Source organism: Staurois parvus, unplaced genomic scaffold (genome assembly GCF_062004578.1).
Source record: "Staurois parvus isolate SC_StPar_1 unplaced genomic scaffold, SC_StPar_1.0 ptg000018l, whole genome shotgun sequence".
NCBI lineage: Eukaryota > Metazoa > Chordata > Amphibia > Anura > Ranidae > Staurois > Staurois parvus.
This window is the reverse complement of record NW_028317814.1, coordinates 2,263,331-2,276,712: the sequence shown is the minus strand read 5'-3', so window position 1 is coordinate 2,276,712 and position 13,382 is coordinate 2,263,331. Positions and strand designations below refer to the sequence as shown.

Sequence of the window (13,382 nt, the reverse complement as noted above, 5' to 3'; positions counted from 1 at the left end):
AGGTAATGGAATAAATAGGGATTCCATTGCTGTGGTATCCCATTTATCTATCTATAAATAATGAATGAACAAATATTAAAATGACTCCAAAATTTATTTTAAATTAATCCCAAATTTTCTCTGCTATTTATAATTCTATGGATTTTAGTAATAAAGAATAGTATATTTTTAGTACTGATAGTATGTAATATTTAGGAGTATCCAATTGGGGTCCTATAGTTATCCTGGAAAACAGTATAAGCCTATTATGTAATGATTTTAAAATCCCCATATTAAATGTTGTTCTTTTAATTGTTTTCAATAAAGCAATTTTTAAAAATCAGGGTCGGGTGGATGATCGTAGGGATGGATGGAATGCTTGGCGTTCATATCTATCCCTAGGGTTGAAAGAGGTGTCCTCACTCCTGGAGTGGAGATGAGCTCCAAGAAAATGGCCGCTCCGTGTAAATGTAGAAGGGGGTGGACCGACAATTAGTCATCAGAGGAGGTCCGCTACTTAAGGGAGGATAGGCGTGCATAGGGCAAAGCCCAGAGGAAGTCACGAGTAAGAGTGACGTAACGCGTAGGCACGCCAGTACGCCGAACTTCCGGTACGCGGTGACGCACTTCCGGTGCCAACCGCCATCTTGGTATACCCAGGAAGTCCTTCTAATTACATGCAGTACACCCACATGTCGAGAGGAATGGAAAAACATGTGAGTGGCTATATGCTTGTGTAAAACCATTGTTATTAAAGTGTCGTTTGGCTCTGATAAATACTGCACTTAGAGGATCTCTTTCTTTCTTGCTCACTGGATGGTGAGTAATTATCCTATAGAAGCTTCTGAGTGGGGGTAATGGGAATACCTTCAGAGTGATCCAGGACGGCAGGAGAAGTGCTGATCTCCAGGAGATAAGGATCCAGAGAGATCCTGAATGCTGTGTGGCCCTTAGGGGTCGATGTAAGGAGGTGAGGAGGCAATTTAGCCGTAGGAGGGGAAGATTTGCACTGCTGTGGAACAAGGACACTTTCTCTTTGCACAATTTTTTAGCATATTTTTGCACCTTTTTCACTTTGCATGTGTTTGCCACTATTTTTTATGGACTATTTTTTTGCTTGATTTTTTGGAAGATATATTTGATTGAATGTGGTCACATTACCACATTTGGAGCACTTTATAAATTATTTATAATTATTTTTTATATGTATTTTTTATATGTATTTATGCGTTTGATATTTATGCGTTTTTATGCATTCTTTACCACGTTGTATATAAGCGTTTTTCATATCTTTATGAACACCTTAGATCATCATTAAGTGGCACTTGATATTTAGGTTATTTCACCATATGTGTGTCACTATTGCATGTGAGCACAGTTATTTGTATATATAGGTTAGTTTTTGAGCGCTGCACTATTTATGTAATTTTAATCAAAGCACATTATACATGTTCAGGTAAGCCTGGGTTTTGTTTAACTATGCCCCATAGACCCCTCCCATCTATAAATGCAATTTCACCACACCCACTGTTCACCGCAGCGTGCTTAGGTTCCCCAGGTCTTTAAGAATCCTTTAGTGTATACTACAAAACGCACCACTGAAGTGTGCAGGTTTGGCTTGAAGGAAAGGTGGAAATCCTAGCCCTGTCTTTTCACACCTGCAGTTCCCCCGCCCCCCAACAGGGGGGAATCGTGTGGCTAGAGCAGGTGCTTAAAGCAATGGGAGGGGGAAATAACTGAAACAGATCTTTTGTGGCTCTTGTTCCAGCATCTGAAAGCCAACATATCCTGCTCTAGCTGCTGCAGTGAAAGCCGCAAAAGCTCAGTTACAGTTATTTCCCTCTGTGTGGGTGTGACTTGAGTGTGGGCAGGGACACAGCAGGGCCCATGAGTTGTCAGTCCACCCCTGGTGGTATTATAACAAATTTAGTTGTTTAGCAACATAGTGGCTATATGGTTAGCACTTCTACCTGGCAGTGCTAGGGTTACTGGTTCAAATCCTAACCATGACACCACCTGCCTGGAGTTTCCATGTTCTCCCTGTGCTTGTGTGGGTTTCCTGCAGGTACTCCAGTTTCCTCCTACACTCCAAAGACATGCTGGTAGGTTAAGTGGATCCTGTCTAAATTGGCCCTAGTATTTGTATGTATGTGACTTAGGGACTTTATATTGTACGCCCCTTGAGGGTTAGGGACTGATGTGAATGTACAATATATGTATGTAAAGTGCTGTGTAAATTTACAGCACTATATAAGTATTTGTAATAAATAACAATATGTCGAAGCAACTGGGAACAACAGCAACTCACCTAAAATGACAGAGCGGGGTCAGTGCATGCTGAAGTGCACAGAAGTCGCCAACTGTCTGCAGTCAATAGCTAAAGATCTCCAAACTTCGTGTGGCCTTCAAATTAGCACAACAACAGTGTGTAAAGCACTTCCTGGAATGGATTTCCATGACCGAGCAGCTGCATCCAAGCCTTACATCACCAAGTGCAATGCAAAGCGTCGGATGCTGTGGTGTAAAGCATGCCACCACTGGACTCTAGAGCAGCGGAGACGTGTTCTCTGGAGTGACCAATCACGCTTCTCTGTCTGGCAATCTGATGGACATGTCTGGGTTTGGCGGTTGCCAAGAGAACAGTACTTGCTTGAGTGCATTGTGTAAAGTTTGGTGGAGGGGGGATTATGGTGTGGGGTTGTTTTTCAGGGGTTTGGCTTGGCCCCTTAGTTCCAGTGAAGGGAACTCTTAAGGCATCAACATGCCAAGACATTTTGAACAATTTCATGCTCCCAATTTGTGGGAAAAGTTTGGGGGTGGCCCCTTGCTGTTTCAACATGATTGCGCACCAGTGCACAAAGCAAGGTCCATAAAGACATGGATGAGCGAGTTTGAGTCCTGACCTCAACCCGTGAGAACACCTTTGGGATGAATTAGAGCAAATACTGCGAGCCAGGCCTTTTTGTCTGAGATCAATGCCTGACCTCACAAATGCACTTCTTGAAGAATGGTCAAACATTCCCATAGACACACTCCTAAACCTTGTGGACAGCCTTCCCAGAAGAGTTGAAGCTGTTATAGCTGTAAGAGGTGGGCCAACTCAGTATTGAACTACACGGACTAAGCCTGGGATGCCATTAAAATTCATGTGAGTGTAAAGGCAGGCGGCCCACTACTTTTGGCAATATAGTGTATATCAATGCAAAACAGTAAGGTGTGGGGCTTAACCACTTGCCAACAACGAACAGTACATTTACTGTTGGTGGGCGTCCCCAGGCACCACACTGTACTAGTATGTCATGGTACACTTGTGCACTGGCATGTTCCCTGGGGTGCACAGACACACGATCCTGTGAACGCTGTGTCCGGGGGACACAGAGGATCACAGTGTTCGGTACCTACCTGCTGTGAACGGCTGGGGTATCGTGATCGATATGAGCAATCATAGCAATCCTATGGTAACATGTTAGCAAAACTGTCATGAATGGCTTCCATTCGTAACAGCTTGCTTACTATTGTGATGCTGTGATTATCTCACAGCTATCACATGGTACTTGGGCCAATCACAGCACTCTGTACCATGTGACTAGCTGTAGCTAATCACAGCATCACAATAGTAAGCAAGCTGTGATGAATGAAAGCCATTTCTGACAGTTAAAACCATTGCTTATAACAGTGATCATCACTGTTATAAGCAATCATAGTGTAAAAAAAACAAAAGTCCCTGATCATCACCCAAGAGTAGTACAGTGTCATTATAGTTACACTGAACTACTCTGATGACAGTATGTAAAAAATGTAAGAAACAAAAATTGAATAAATAAAAATGAAGGGCTTCAAGAAATGAGATAGGCCATCAGTATATTATTTCATATGCATTTAGTGGTATAGTCACAGTTCATATTTGGTAATATTGTTATTTGATACACTTTAGAAGCTTAAGCTGTATATATAAATATATAGGAGCGCGGCGCAATCTTTTTTTTATCATTTATACACACTAGCTAAGTGAGTCAGTGCAAGTGCCAGCGCACCCCATACACTTGTAGAACTTATTGAACACCTCGATTCATAATAGCTCACAAGTATTCACCATAATTATTCATTCACACTCATTTATCACTTGTTGGTAGAAATTATGGAGGTTTTCACATTCTTGGAAAATAGGGAATTGGATATCAATAATATATTTGTAGGAGAAAACCAGGAGGATCCAAGTATAAATAATATATTCAAGAAATTAGGGAACCTCATGGACAAGAAAATTAGTATGTGGTGGGATATAGTCACTATGGAAAAACGCAGTTATTTACCTGTTAACTGTATTTCCAGGAATCTTCTAGGACAGCTCACTTGAGAGATAGGGCTCCTCCCAGGAAACACCCGCTCCACCTTTTTTCCCCTTTTATAGGCGTCCTCTCTCCCATTGCCCCCAGTATAAGAATATGACCGAAGGCCTAGGAGAAAACAAAGAAGAAAACCGGTAATAAAGACATCCCCCATAGGTTCGCAACATACCTGCACATAATTGTGTGATCAAACAGTAATCGGGGGGGAGTTACGCTGTCCTAGAAGATTCCTGGAAATACAGTTAACAGGTAAATAACTGCGTTTTCCCGAGTCATCTTCTAGGACAGCTCACTTGAGAGGAGTAGAATAGAAATACGTACATTAGGGCGGGCACCCTGCTTGTAGGACCTTCCTGCCAAATGCCTGGTCCTTGCTGCCGATCAGATCCAGCCTGTAATGCTTAGTGAAGGTGGCGAAACTGGACCACGTTGCGGCTCTGCAGATCTGTCCGGGGGAGGCCCCCCCTTTTTCCGCCCAGGAGGCCGCAGTGGCCCTCGTGGAGTGGGCTTTTAGGCCGGGCGGTGGTGACAGGCCTGCCGACTTGTAACCTTCCGAAACTGCCTCCCTGATCCATCTGGCGATGGTGCCCTTGGAGGCACCGTCCCCCTTCCTTGGCCCCTGGAATAGGACGAAAAGCCGGGACGAGTGTCTCCATGTCTTTGTGCGTTCGATGTACGTGATCAAACACCGTCGAACGTCTAACCTGCTATAGTCTTCCGTGCTGCCCGGATCGGCCTCCAGGGAAGGTATTACTATTTCCTGAGATCTATGGAAGTGTGACGCGACCTTAGGTAGGAAGGCCGCGTCCGTGCGGAGGATGATCCTATCCAAGAAGATGGTGCAGTACGGCTCGATCACTGAAAGGGCATGCAACTCGCTGACCCTGCGGGCAGAAACTAGTGCCGTGAGGAGGATGGTTTTAAGCGTCAAAAACCTGAGCGAACACTCATCCAGCAGTTCGAAGGGCCCCCGCTGAAAGCTCTTCAGGACTGTGCCCAGGTCCCATGTTGGCAGTTTTGGCAAGGGCGGGGCACGGCGCCTGGAGATAGCCTTCAGGAATCTGATTACCAAGGGGTCTGCCGCCAACCTCAGCTCGAGAAAGTTCGACAGAGCCGCTACCTGTACTTTGAGGGTATTGGCGGCCAGATTCTTATCCGCACCGGCTTGAAGGAATTCAAGAACGGCATGCAAAATGGGCGTGCCCGGTGCTGCGTTTCTGACCTTCCAGGCGGAAAACTTCTTCCAGACCTTGTCGTACAAGGCGTTCGTCGACCTCTTCCGGCCCTCCAAGAGGGTGGCGACCACTCTTGCCGACAGCCCCATTTCCGCTAGCCGGTCCCGCTCAGAAGCCACGCCGCTAAGGACAGCCTTTCTGGATGAGGATGCATCACCCTCCCCTGGGTGAGTAAATCGTGTGTGGGTGGCATCATCCAAGGGTCCGCTAAACTGAGCTCCTTCAACCGGGAGAACCAAGATCTCTTGGGCCAGAATGGTGCGATCAGAACAACTGTGGTTTGAGACAATTGGATCTTCTGTATCACCTGCGGCAGTAGTCTGAATGGAGGGAAGGCATAAAGGAGGTCTCCTTCCCACTGCTGGGCTAGCGCATCTATCCCCTCGCTTTTGGGGTCCCTCTGCAGGCAGAAGTACCTTTCCCGCTTTGTGTTCTGGCCGTTGGCAAATAGATCGATAGAGGGGGAGCCCCACCTGGCGCAAATCTGATCGAACGCTGATTGGCTGAGGCACCATTCTGTCTGGCTGACCTCTCTTCGGCTCAGCTGATCCGCCAATTGGTTCAGGTCCCCTTTCAGATGTACTGCCGTGATGAACTCCAGGTTTTCCTCCGCCCAGCTCAGGAGGGATCCGGCCAACTCCATCAGCCTTGGGGACCTTGTGCCTCCCTGCCTGTTCAAATATGCCACTGCAGTGGTATTGTCGGAGAGAACCTGGACACCTCTCCCCCTTATCTTTTCCTGAAAGGTCGTAAGTGCCTTGAAAACTGCCAACAGCTCCCTGTAATTTGACGACCTGCTGGAGTCCACTGCACCCCACGTGCCCTGGGCGAGGCCGTCTTCCATATGGGCACCCCAACCAGTCATGCTTGCATCCGTGGTGATCCGCACTGGGCTGGCCAGCCTCCAACTTCTTCCCCGTTCCAAAGTGAGAGTGCTTCCCCACCACTTTAGCGACTCCTTCACTTCCTGCGTGATGCGGATCCTGGAATTCAGACCTGCTCGGCTGCCGTCCCAGTGGGAAAGGGTGTGATTTTGCAGAACCCTGGAGTGAAGTTGCGCCCATTGCACCCCTGGTATTGCCGCTGTCATCCGCCCGATTATTCTCATCGCGGTCCTGACCGTGCAGGTCGACATCCTCCTGAGGGCCTTTGTGTCCTGCCGCAGGTTGAGGGCTTTTTCTGATGTGAGGTATGACCGGGCCTGTGCGGAGTCCAGGACGTGCCCCAAGTACGTAATCCTCTTGGAGGGGGTTAGCTGCGACTTCTCCTTGTTGATAAGCCACCCCAAACTTTCCAGAAAAGATATCGTACGTTCGATGTGCGTTCTCAGGCCACCTTCTGTGCCCGCAAATAAAAGCAGGTCGTCCAAATAGGGGATGATGTTTATCCCTTCCAGTCTCAAAACTCTTAAAGGCTCCGCTAGAATCTTGGTGAAGATCCTCGGGGCCGACGACAGGCCGAAGGGGAGTGTGTTGAACTGAAATAGCACCGGACCCATTTCGCCTTCCAGCGCAAACCTCAGGAATCTCCTGGAGTCTTCTCTTATCGGGACATGCAGGTATGCATCTTGCAGATCTATCGAGGCCATGAACACCCCAGGTGAAAGGAGATCCTTCACCGTGTATATGGACTCCATACGGAATTTGCTGGGCCTCACGAACTCGTTCACCTTCCGCAGATTCAATATCATCCTGTAAGCACCTGACGGTTTTTTCCTTAGGAAGAAATGGGAGAAGAATCCACTTCCCCTTTCCTCTTCTCTCAACTGGCAGATAACATTCTGACTGAGCATATCTTGTAGGAGGTCCACCAACGCATCCGCCATGGCCCTGTCCTTTGGCAGGGGTGTTGCAAAGAATCTCTGAGGGGGGGCCCTTGTGAACTCTATTCTGTACCCCCTGTGGATGGCCTCCAGAATGTAGGTGTTCTGGGTTATCCCTAGCCATTGTGCGTGGAAGCGCCCCAGCCTCGCTCCCACCTGGCCTCTCCAGTCACTTCTGCTGGGTTTTGGGTCTATTCTGGCTGGGGTTGAAAAGGAAACCTCCCCTGCCTCTCGGCTCGTTCCTGCCTCTTCTCGCGCCCCAGCCTGGGCGCTGGGTTTGGAACCTAGCTTCCCTTGACGTGTATCGCCTGGATGGGCGAAACCCCTTCCGTCCGACCTGCCTGCTGGGGACCGGGAAGCTCTTTTTCCTGTCTGCCGACCTTTCCAGGACTGAATTCAGCTCCGGGCCGAAAAGGAGTTTTCCTTCAAACGGCAGGCCACAGAGTTTAGACTTGGAGGCCAGATCCCCCTGCCAAGATTTCAGCCAGATAGCCCTCCGCGCCGAGTTTATGAGCGCTGTAGATCTAGCAGAGAGTCTGATGGTCTCTGCTGATGCGTCCGCGATGAAGGCTACCGCTTTCTCCAGCACCGGAAGGGACTTCAGAATCTCCTCCCCCGGGGTACCTTGTTCCAGATGCGAACGGAGCTGCCCCAACCACACATCCAGGGTTCTGGACACGCAGGTTGTTGCCACTGCAGGCTTAAAATTTACTGCGGATGCTTCCCATGCCCTCTTCAGGAAAGCATCTGCTTTCCGATCCATTGGGTCCTTTAGGGACCCACCGTCTTCAAAGGACAGATCCGTGTCCTTCGAGATCCTCGAGAGAGGGGCGTCTGGCTTTGGGCAAGTCTCCCAAACCGAGGCATCTTCCTCCTTAAAGGGGAAACGTCTCTTGAGGTTCTTGGGAAGGAAAGCTTTCCTCTCTGGCTCTTCCCATTCCCTCCTGATCGTGGACCACAGGGCAGGGTGTACTGGGAATGTACGGCTGCTTTTTGCCTGTAGCCCTGCGTACAGTTGGTCGTGGAGAGAGAGGTCCTGCTGTTCCTCCTCCAGATCCAGGGTCTCATAGATCACCTTTAACAGGTCCTCCGTGTCTTCCACCTGAAAAAGGAACCTGTCTGCCTTTGGGCCCTGAGCCTCAATCTCACCCTCCTCCGAGTCTGAGGTGTCCGACTGTTCGGCCTCTTCCCAGTCCCTTACCGGCGCTACCTTGTCCAGCTTCCTCTTTTTCCCCCCTTGGGTGCCAGAAGTGCCCGGTTGGGGCTCATCCTGGGCCGGCCCCGGCCTCTGTTCCCTGAAGCTTTGAAATGTCTTGGACATTTCCTGTGTCATATTTTGTAGGAAATCTTTAAAAAAAGATCCAGACTCCTTCTTGATGAGCTTGTCTATGCACCCCTGGCAGAGCTGCTTCCTCCAGGAGCTCGCCAGCTTCTTCCTACAAGTGGCACACTTCTTTTTCTGCTCACAAGGAGCTTCTTTCTCCCCTCTATCCTCCTCCTGTGGGCCCATCTGGGGACAAGGAGATACATGCGTTCATGCGTCTGTAAAAACAACGCCTCCCCCCCTGTGCCACTGTGAAAGCTCCAGCCGTGGGCCTGGGGGGGGGAGAGGGGGGCTGTGTGTGCGTGTGGGGCACCCAATCATCCCGGGAGGGGAGGGGAGGAGGGGGGGGGGGGGGAGGAGGGGGGCAAAAACAAAAGAGAGTTGCCAAAGGCCCTTACCTTACTGCAGGCCTCCCCCGCTCCTGACAGATCTGCCTCCATGCTGCCGCAGACTCTGCCTCGGTGCGGCGGTTTTTCAGGGGCTGGTGGGCTCCGCCCCCCCTGCGATCCCCCCTCGCCGACCTCCCTCTCACGGCCGCCGGTGGAGAAGCGGCCGTGGCACGGGTTCCTTCCACGGTCCGCCGCCCATTTCCAAGATGGCGGCGGCCGTTCCCTGCTCCTGCGCCGGAAGTGACGACACCCGGCGCCCGGAAGTGACGCGATCGCAGCGTCCAGACCTCCGCAGCCGAGCCTCCTGGCCATGCTGCCGGGATCCCAGGAGCAGGTAAGACTTACCTGAAACCCCGCAGGGAAAGGCACCAATGCCTCGGTCGGCGGAGTGGGCTCTACCCCCCTGGAGAGCCCCGCTGGGACCATCTGGGGCCGACGCCCCCACCCTACAACGGGCATTCCCCGAGTGGAAACTGGCTGAAAAGGTCCCCCCCCTCACAAGGCCCCTGCCTCGCTTGGAGGAAGGGGGGGCCTCAGCCAGGGACCCTCTGTACTCCGCCAGAGAGCCCAGATAAAAACAACAAATGGGCGTAGCTCCTTCCTGGCCGGAGGAAACACTAAAACTGGGGGCAATGGGAGAGAGGACGCCTATAAAAGGGGAAAAAAGGTGGAGCGGGTGTTTCCTGGGAGGAGCCCTATCTCTCAAGTGAGCTGTCCTAGAAGATGACTCGGGAAAATATATTAAAGAAAGAATGATTCCGAGGAAGCTTAGATGGGAACTACCTATCAATGATGGTCTATTGGAGGAGGAAGACAGGGAAGAATGGTATAACTTCTTTAGTGAAAAAGGAATGGAAGTTCTCCAGTTCCTAATTAAAAGAAAACAAAGAAAAATGAGAAAAATTGAAAAAATAATAAAGGAGTACCAAAACAAGGTAGAGATTAGTAAAGACCACCCAGACTTTACTAAACACTTATCCCAGTTGAACAAAAATGCCCAGAAAAAAGACATAGAGATAAAAAATAAAAAGAAAAAATTTCAAAGGGTTAGCCAAGACTATCAACATAAATCAGTATTTAAATGGCAAACCAACTCTATTTCGAATGAGATTAAATCCACAGAGTCCACACCAGCCAAAAGTAATGACAAAACACCTCCTAAAAAAACAATAGGCTTCAAAACACCCAATAAGGACATCAAGGGATATTCCCAGCATAAAGGAGGGAACCCCAATAATGGCAGACCACCCTATCACAATCCGGGACCATATAGACCCCCGTATCATCAACCATATCAAGGGGGAAGACCATACTACAATGGCAATAGAGGTCATAATCAAAGAGGGCATCAAGGTTATTACACACAAGATTATTATGGGAGACCTGATTATGATAGAGGCCCTTATTATCCTAAACCACAGAGGCCACAGTACCAAGCACAATATCAAGTACAATACCCAGTAATGAACAAACCATATTCAGTACCCACACAAAATAGATACTCACCCCTAGAAAGGGAGGAAACCAACTCACCCCTCCCCAATCCTTTTTTAGGATGGGATCTGAATACCCAAGGGGGGAGAGAAGTAGAACACATACAAGAAAGAGAGGGAAAAGAGGAGGAAGAAGGTCACAACAAAAAAAGAAGAAGGAACTAAAGGGTGAAGGTATCTTTAACATTAGTGGAGTGCCCCTCACAGAAGAAGAAATATATGCACTTAGCAAGGGTCTCAAATATGCCCCGCAAAAGGGACTCAACAAGTTTGATACATATGTGAGCATTCAGAAACCAATTAGGAAGCTCAACTTAAAAAAGTATTATGCTAGCAATTCTATTACACATAACACTGGAGTAACAGAATCTACCACGGATAGTCAACTCAAAAACAAATCAGTCTTTAATCCTCAGATTGGAGATAACAAATTTATCGACACATTCAAACAGATGGTACTACAAGATCTAGAATCCCTCAGCATCAAGAAACCTAAAATGGAAATTAATCTTAAAAGAGGTTTAGATTCTTTGAAAAAGAGAGATGACATTATCATACGCCCAGCTGACAAGGGAGGGGGCATAGTGATACAATCTAAGATCTACTACGAAAAAGTAATGACAGATATGCTTAATGATAGTGATACATATGAAGTGCTTACTAATAATCCCACTAAGGAATACAAGAAACAACTTAGCAAATTGGTCTCTAAAGGGAAAAAGAAAGGAGTAATTAATGAGAAGGAACATCAATATCTTATACCATCAGTATGTAGATTGCCTATCATGTATTCAGTCCCTAAAATTCATAAAGACAGTACCAACCCGCCAGGTAGACCCATTATAAATGGGATAGACTCGCTTACAGCGAGGCTAGAGCAATATGTGGATCATTATCTACAACCACTGGTTACTAAAACTATAGCATACCTAAGGGATACAAAACATGTGATACAGGAAATCAAGGACACAAGCATAGATCCTAACACAATTTTGAGTACAGCAGATGTAGCAGCATTGTATACCAACATAGACCACCAGGGGGCCATAGATGCAGCTAAATGGGCACTGAACAAGTATGGAAACAACACCATTAGACATAATAGATTCATCATAAAATGTTTAAAGTTTTGCCTCACTCACAACTACTTTTGGTATGACAATACATACTATATACAAAGAAAGGGAGTAGCTATGGGCGCTAAATTCGCCCCTAGCATTGCTAACCTTTATATGGCAAAATGGGAAGAGGAGTCAGTATTTCAGAATAAGAGCCCAGATATCATAATATACAAAAGGTATATTGATGACCTCCTGGTGATATGGAAAGGGGAAAAAGGGGAACTGGTGAAATTCTATGATAACTTAAATATGAATACTGGCAATATAAAATTAAGTTATGATATACATGATACGTTCATCAACTTTCTAGATATCCAAATTTACAAAGAGGGATTACAATTACACACCAAAAACCATTTCAAAGCAGTAGATAGAAATTCCTATATCCCCATAGACAGCTGCCATCACAAAGCGTGGTTAACCAATATCCCTAGAGGTCAATTTATCAGACTGAAAAGGAACTGTACTAACATGAAAGATTATGAAGAGCAAAGTGGTGTAATATCAGAAAGATTTATTAATAAAGGATATAAAAAAGAAACAATATACAAAGAAAGGGACAAAGTAGGCCTTATGGACCGGAATATACTGATAGCAGATAAATGTAAAGATAATACTGTAAACGAGGAACTAGCGGTAGTGCTACAATTTAACACCCAGTATAAATCAATACAGAATATAATAAAAAGACATTGGAAAATGTTGACATTAGATAAGCACCTGAAGAATAATATTCCTATAATGCCTAGATTTATATATCAAAAAGCTCCTAATATTAGGGATAAGGTTGTTAAGAGCGTAATAGCACCACCTGTCAAAAATCATCAAATAAGCTTCTTTCAAGGAAAAGGGTTCTATACATGTGGTAGATGTTACAGTTGCATTAGATTGACTAACAATATAAGGAGAAGATACACATTTCAGAATCCCCAAAGTGGAAAGGAATACACTATCCAGCAATTTATATCATGTGATACAAAGGGGGTTGTCTATGCCCTAAAATGTCCATGCAATCTAATTTACATTGGTCGTACAAAGAGGATGCTTAGAGAAAGAATCAAAGAACATGTATACAATATAAATAGGGGTTACAAATACCACCATCTATCACAGCACTTCAAAAAATATCACAATAAAGATGCAAGCAAACTAGAGTTCTGGGGCATTGAGAAACATGTACAACACTGGAGGGGGGATAATCGAATAAGGGAAATTAGCAAGAAGGAGTCGAAGTGGATCTATGAAATGGGCTGTTTGGCTCCCAATGGGTTAAATAAGGAGTTTGACCTGACATGTTTCATCAGCAACAAATAAACATGGAGATTGATATTGATATCCTAAGGCCCTCAATATACACACAGCTTGGATACATTTTATCATATATACTTAATATCCTCCGGCTCCATCGTGGACATGCTCGTGGTATGTTCAGGATGGAATTTGAGTATTATATACTGGTAGTATACGCACACAGTCTAACACCATATTACACTCATCATTTGCATCTTGGTATGTTCAGGATGTAATTTGAGTATTATATACTGGTAGTATACGCACACAGTCTAACACCATATTACACTCATCATCTGCATCTTCTCTGCTATAGAGATGGGATCTCTATAGCATTAAAGTTTGATGATAATAGTATAATCAATAATATATTGGTTACC

The 13,382-nt window shown here is 46.4% G+C and overlaps 1 protein-coding gene across 1 annotated transcript; it reads right to left on the bottom strand.

The window, feature by feature from the left end:
- Nucleotides 1-6,791: 6,791 nt before the first annotated feature.
- LOC149473022 (uncharacterized) lies at nt 6,792-9,730 on the bottom strand. The gene has a single exon (XM_089682060.1). It carries the CDS (start codon nt 8,893-8,895, stop codon nt 7,555-7,557), a length of 1,341 nt encoding a protein of 446 aa, XP_089538186.1. The 5' UTR covers nt 8,896-9,730; the 3' UTR covers nt 6,792-7,554.
- Nucleotides 9,731-13,382: the final 3,652 nt, after the last annotated feature.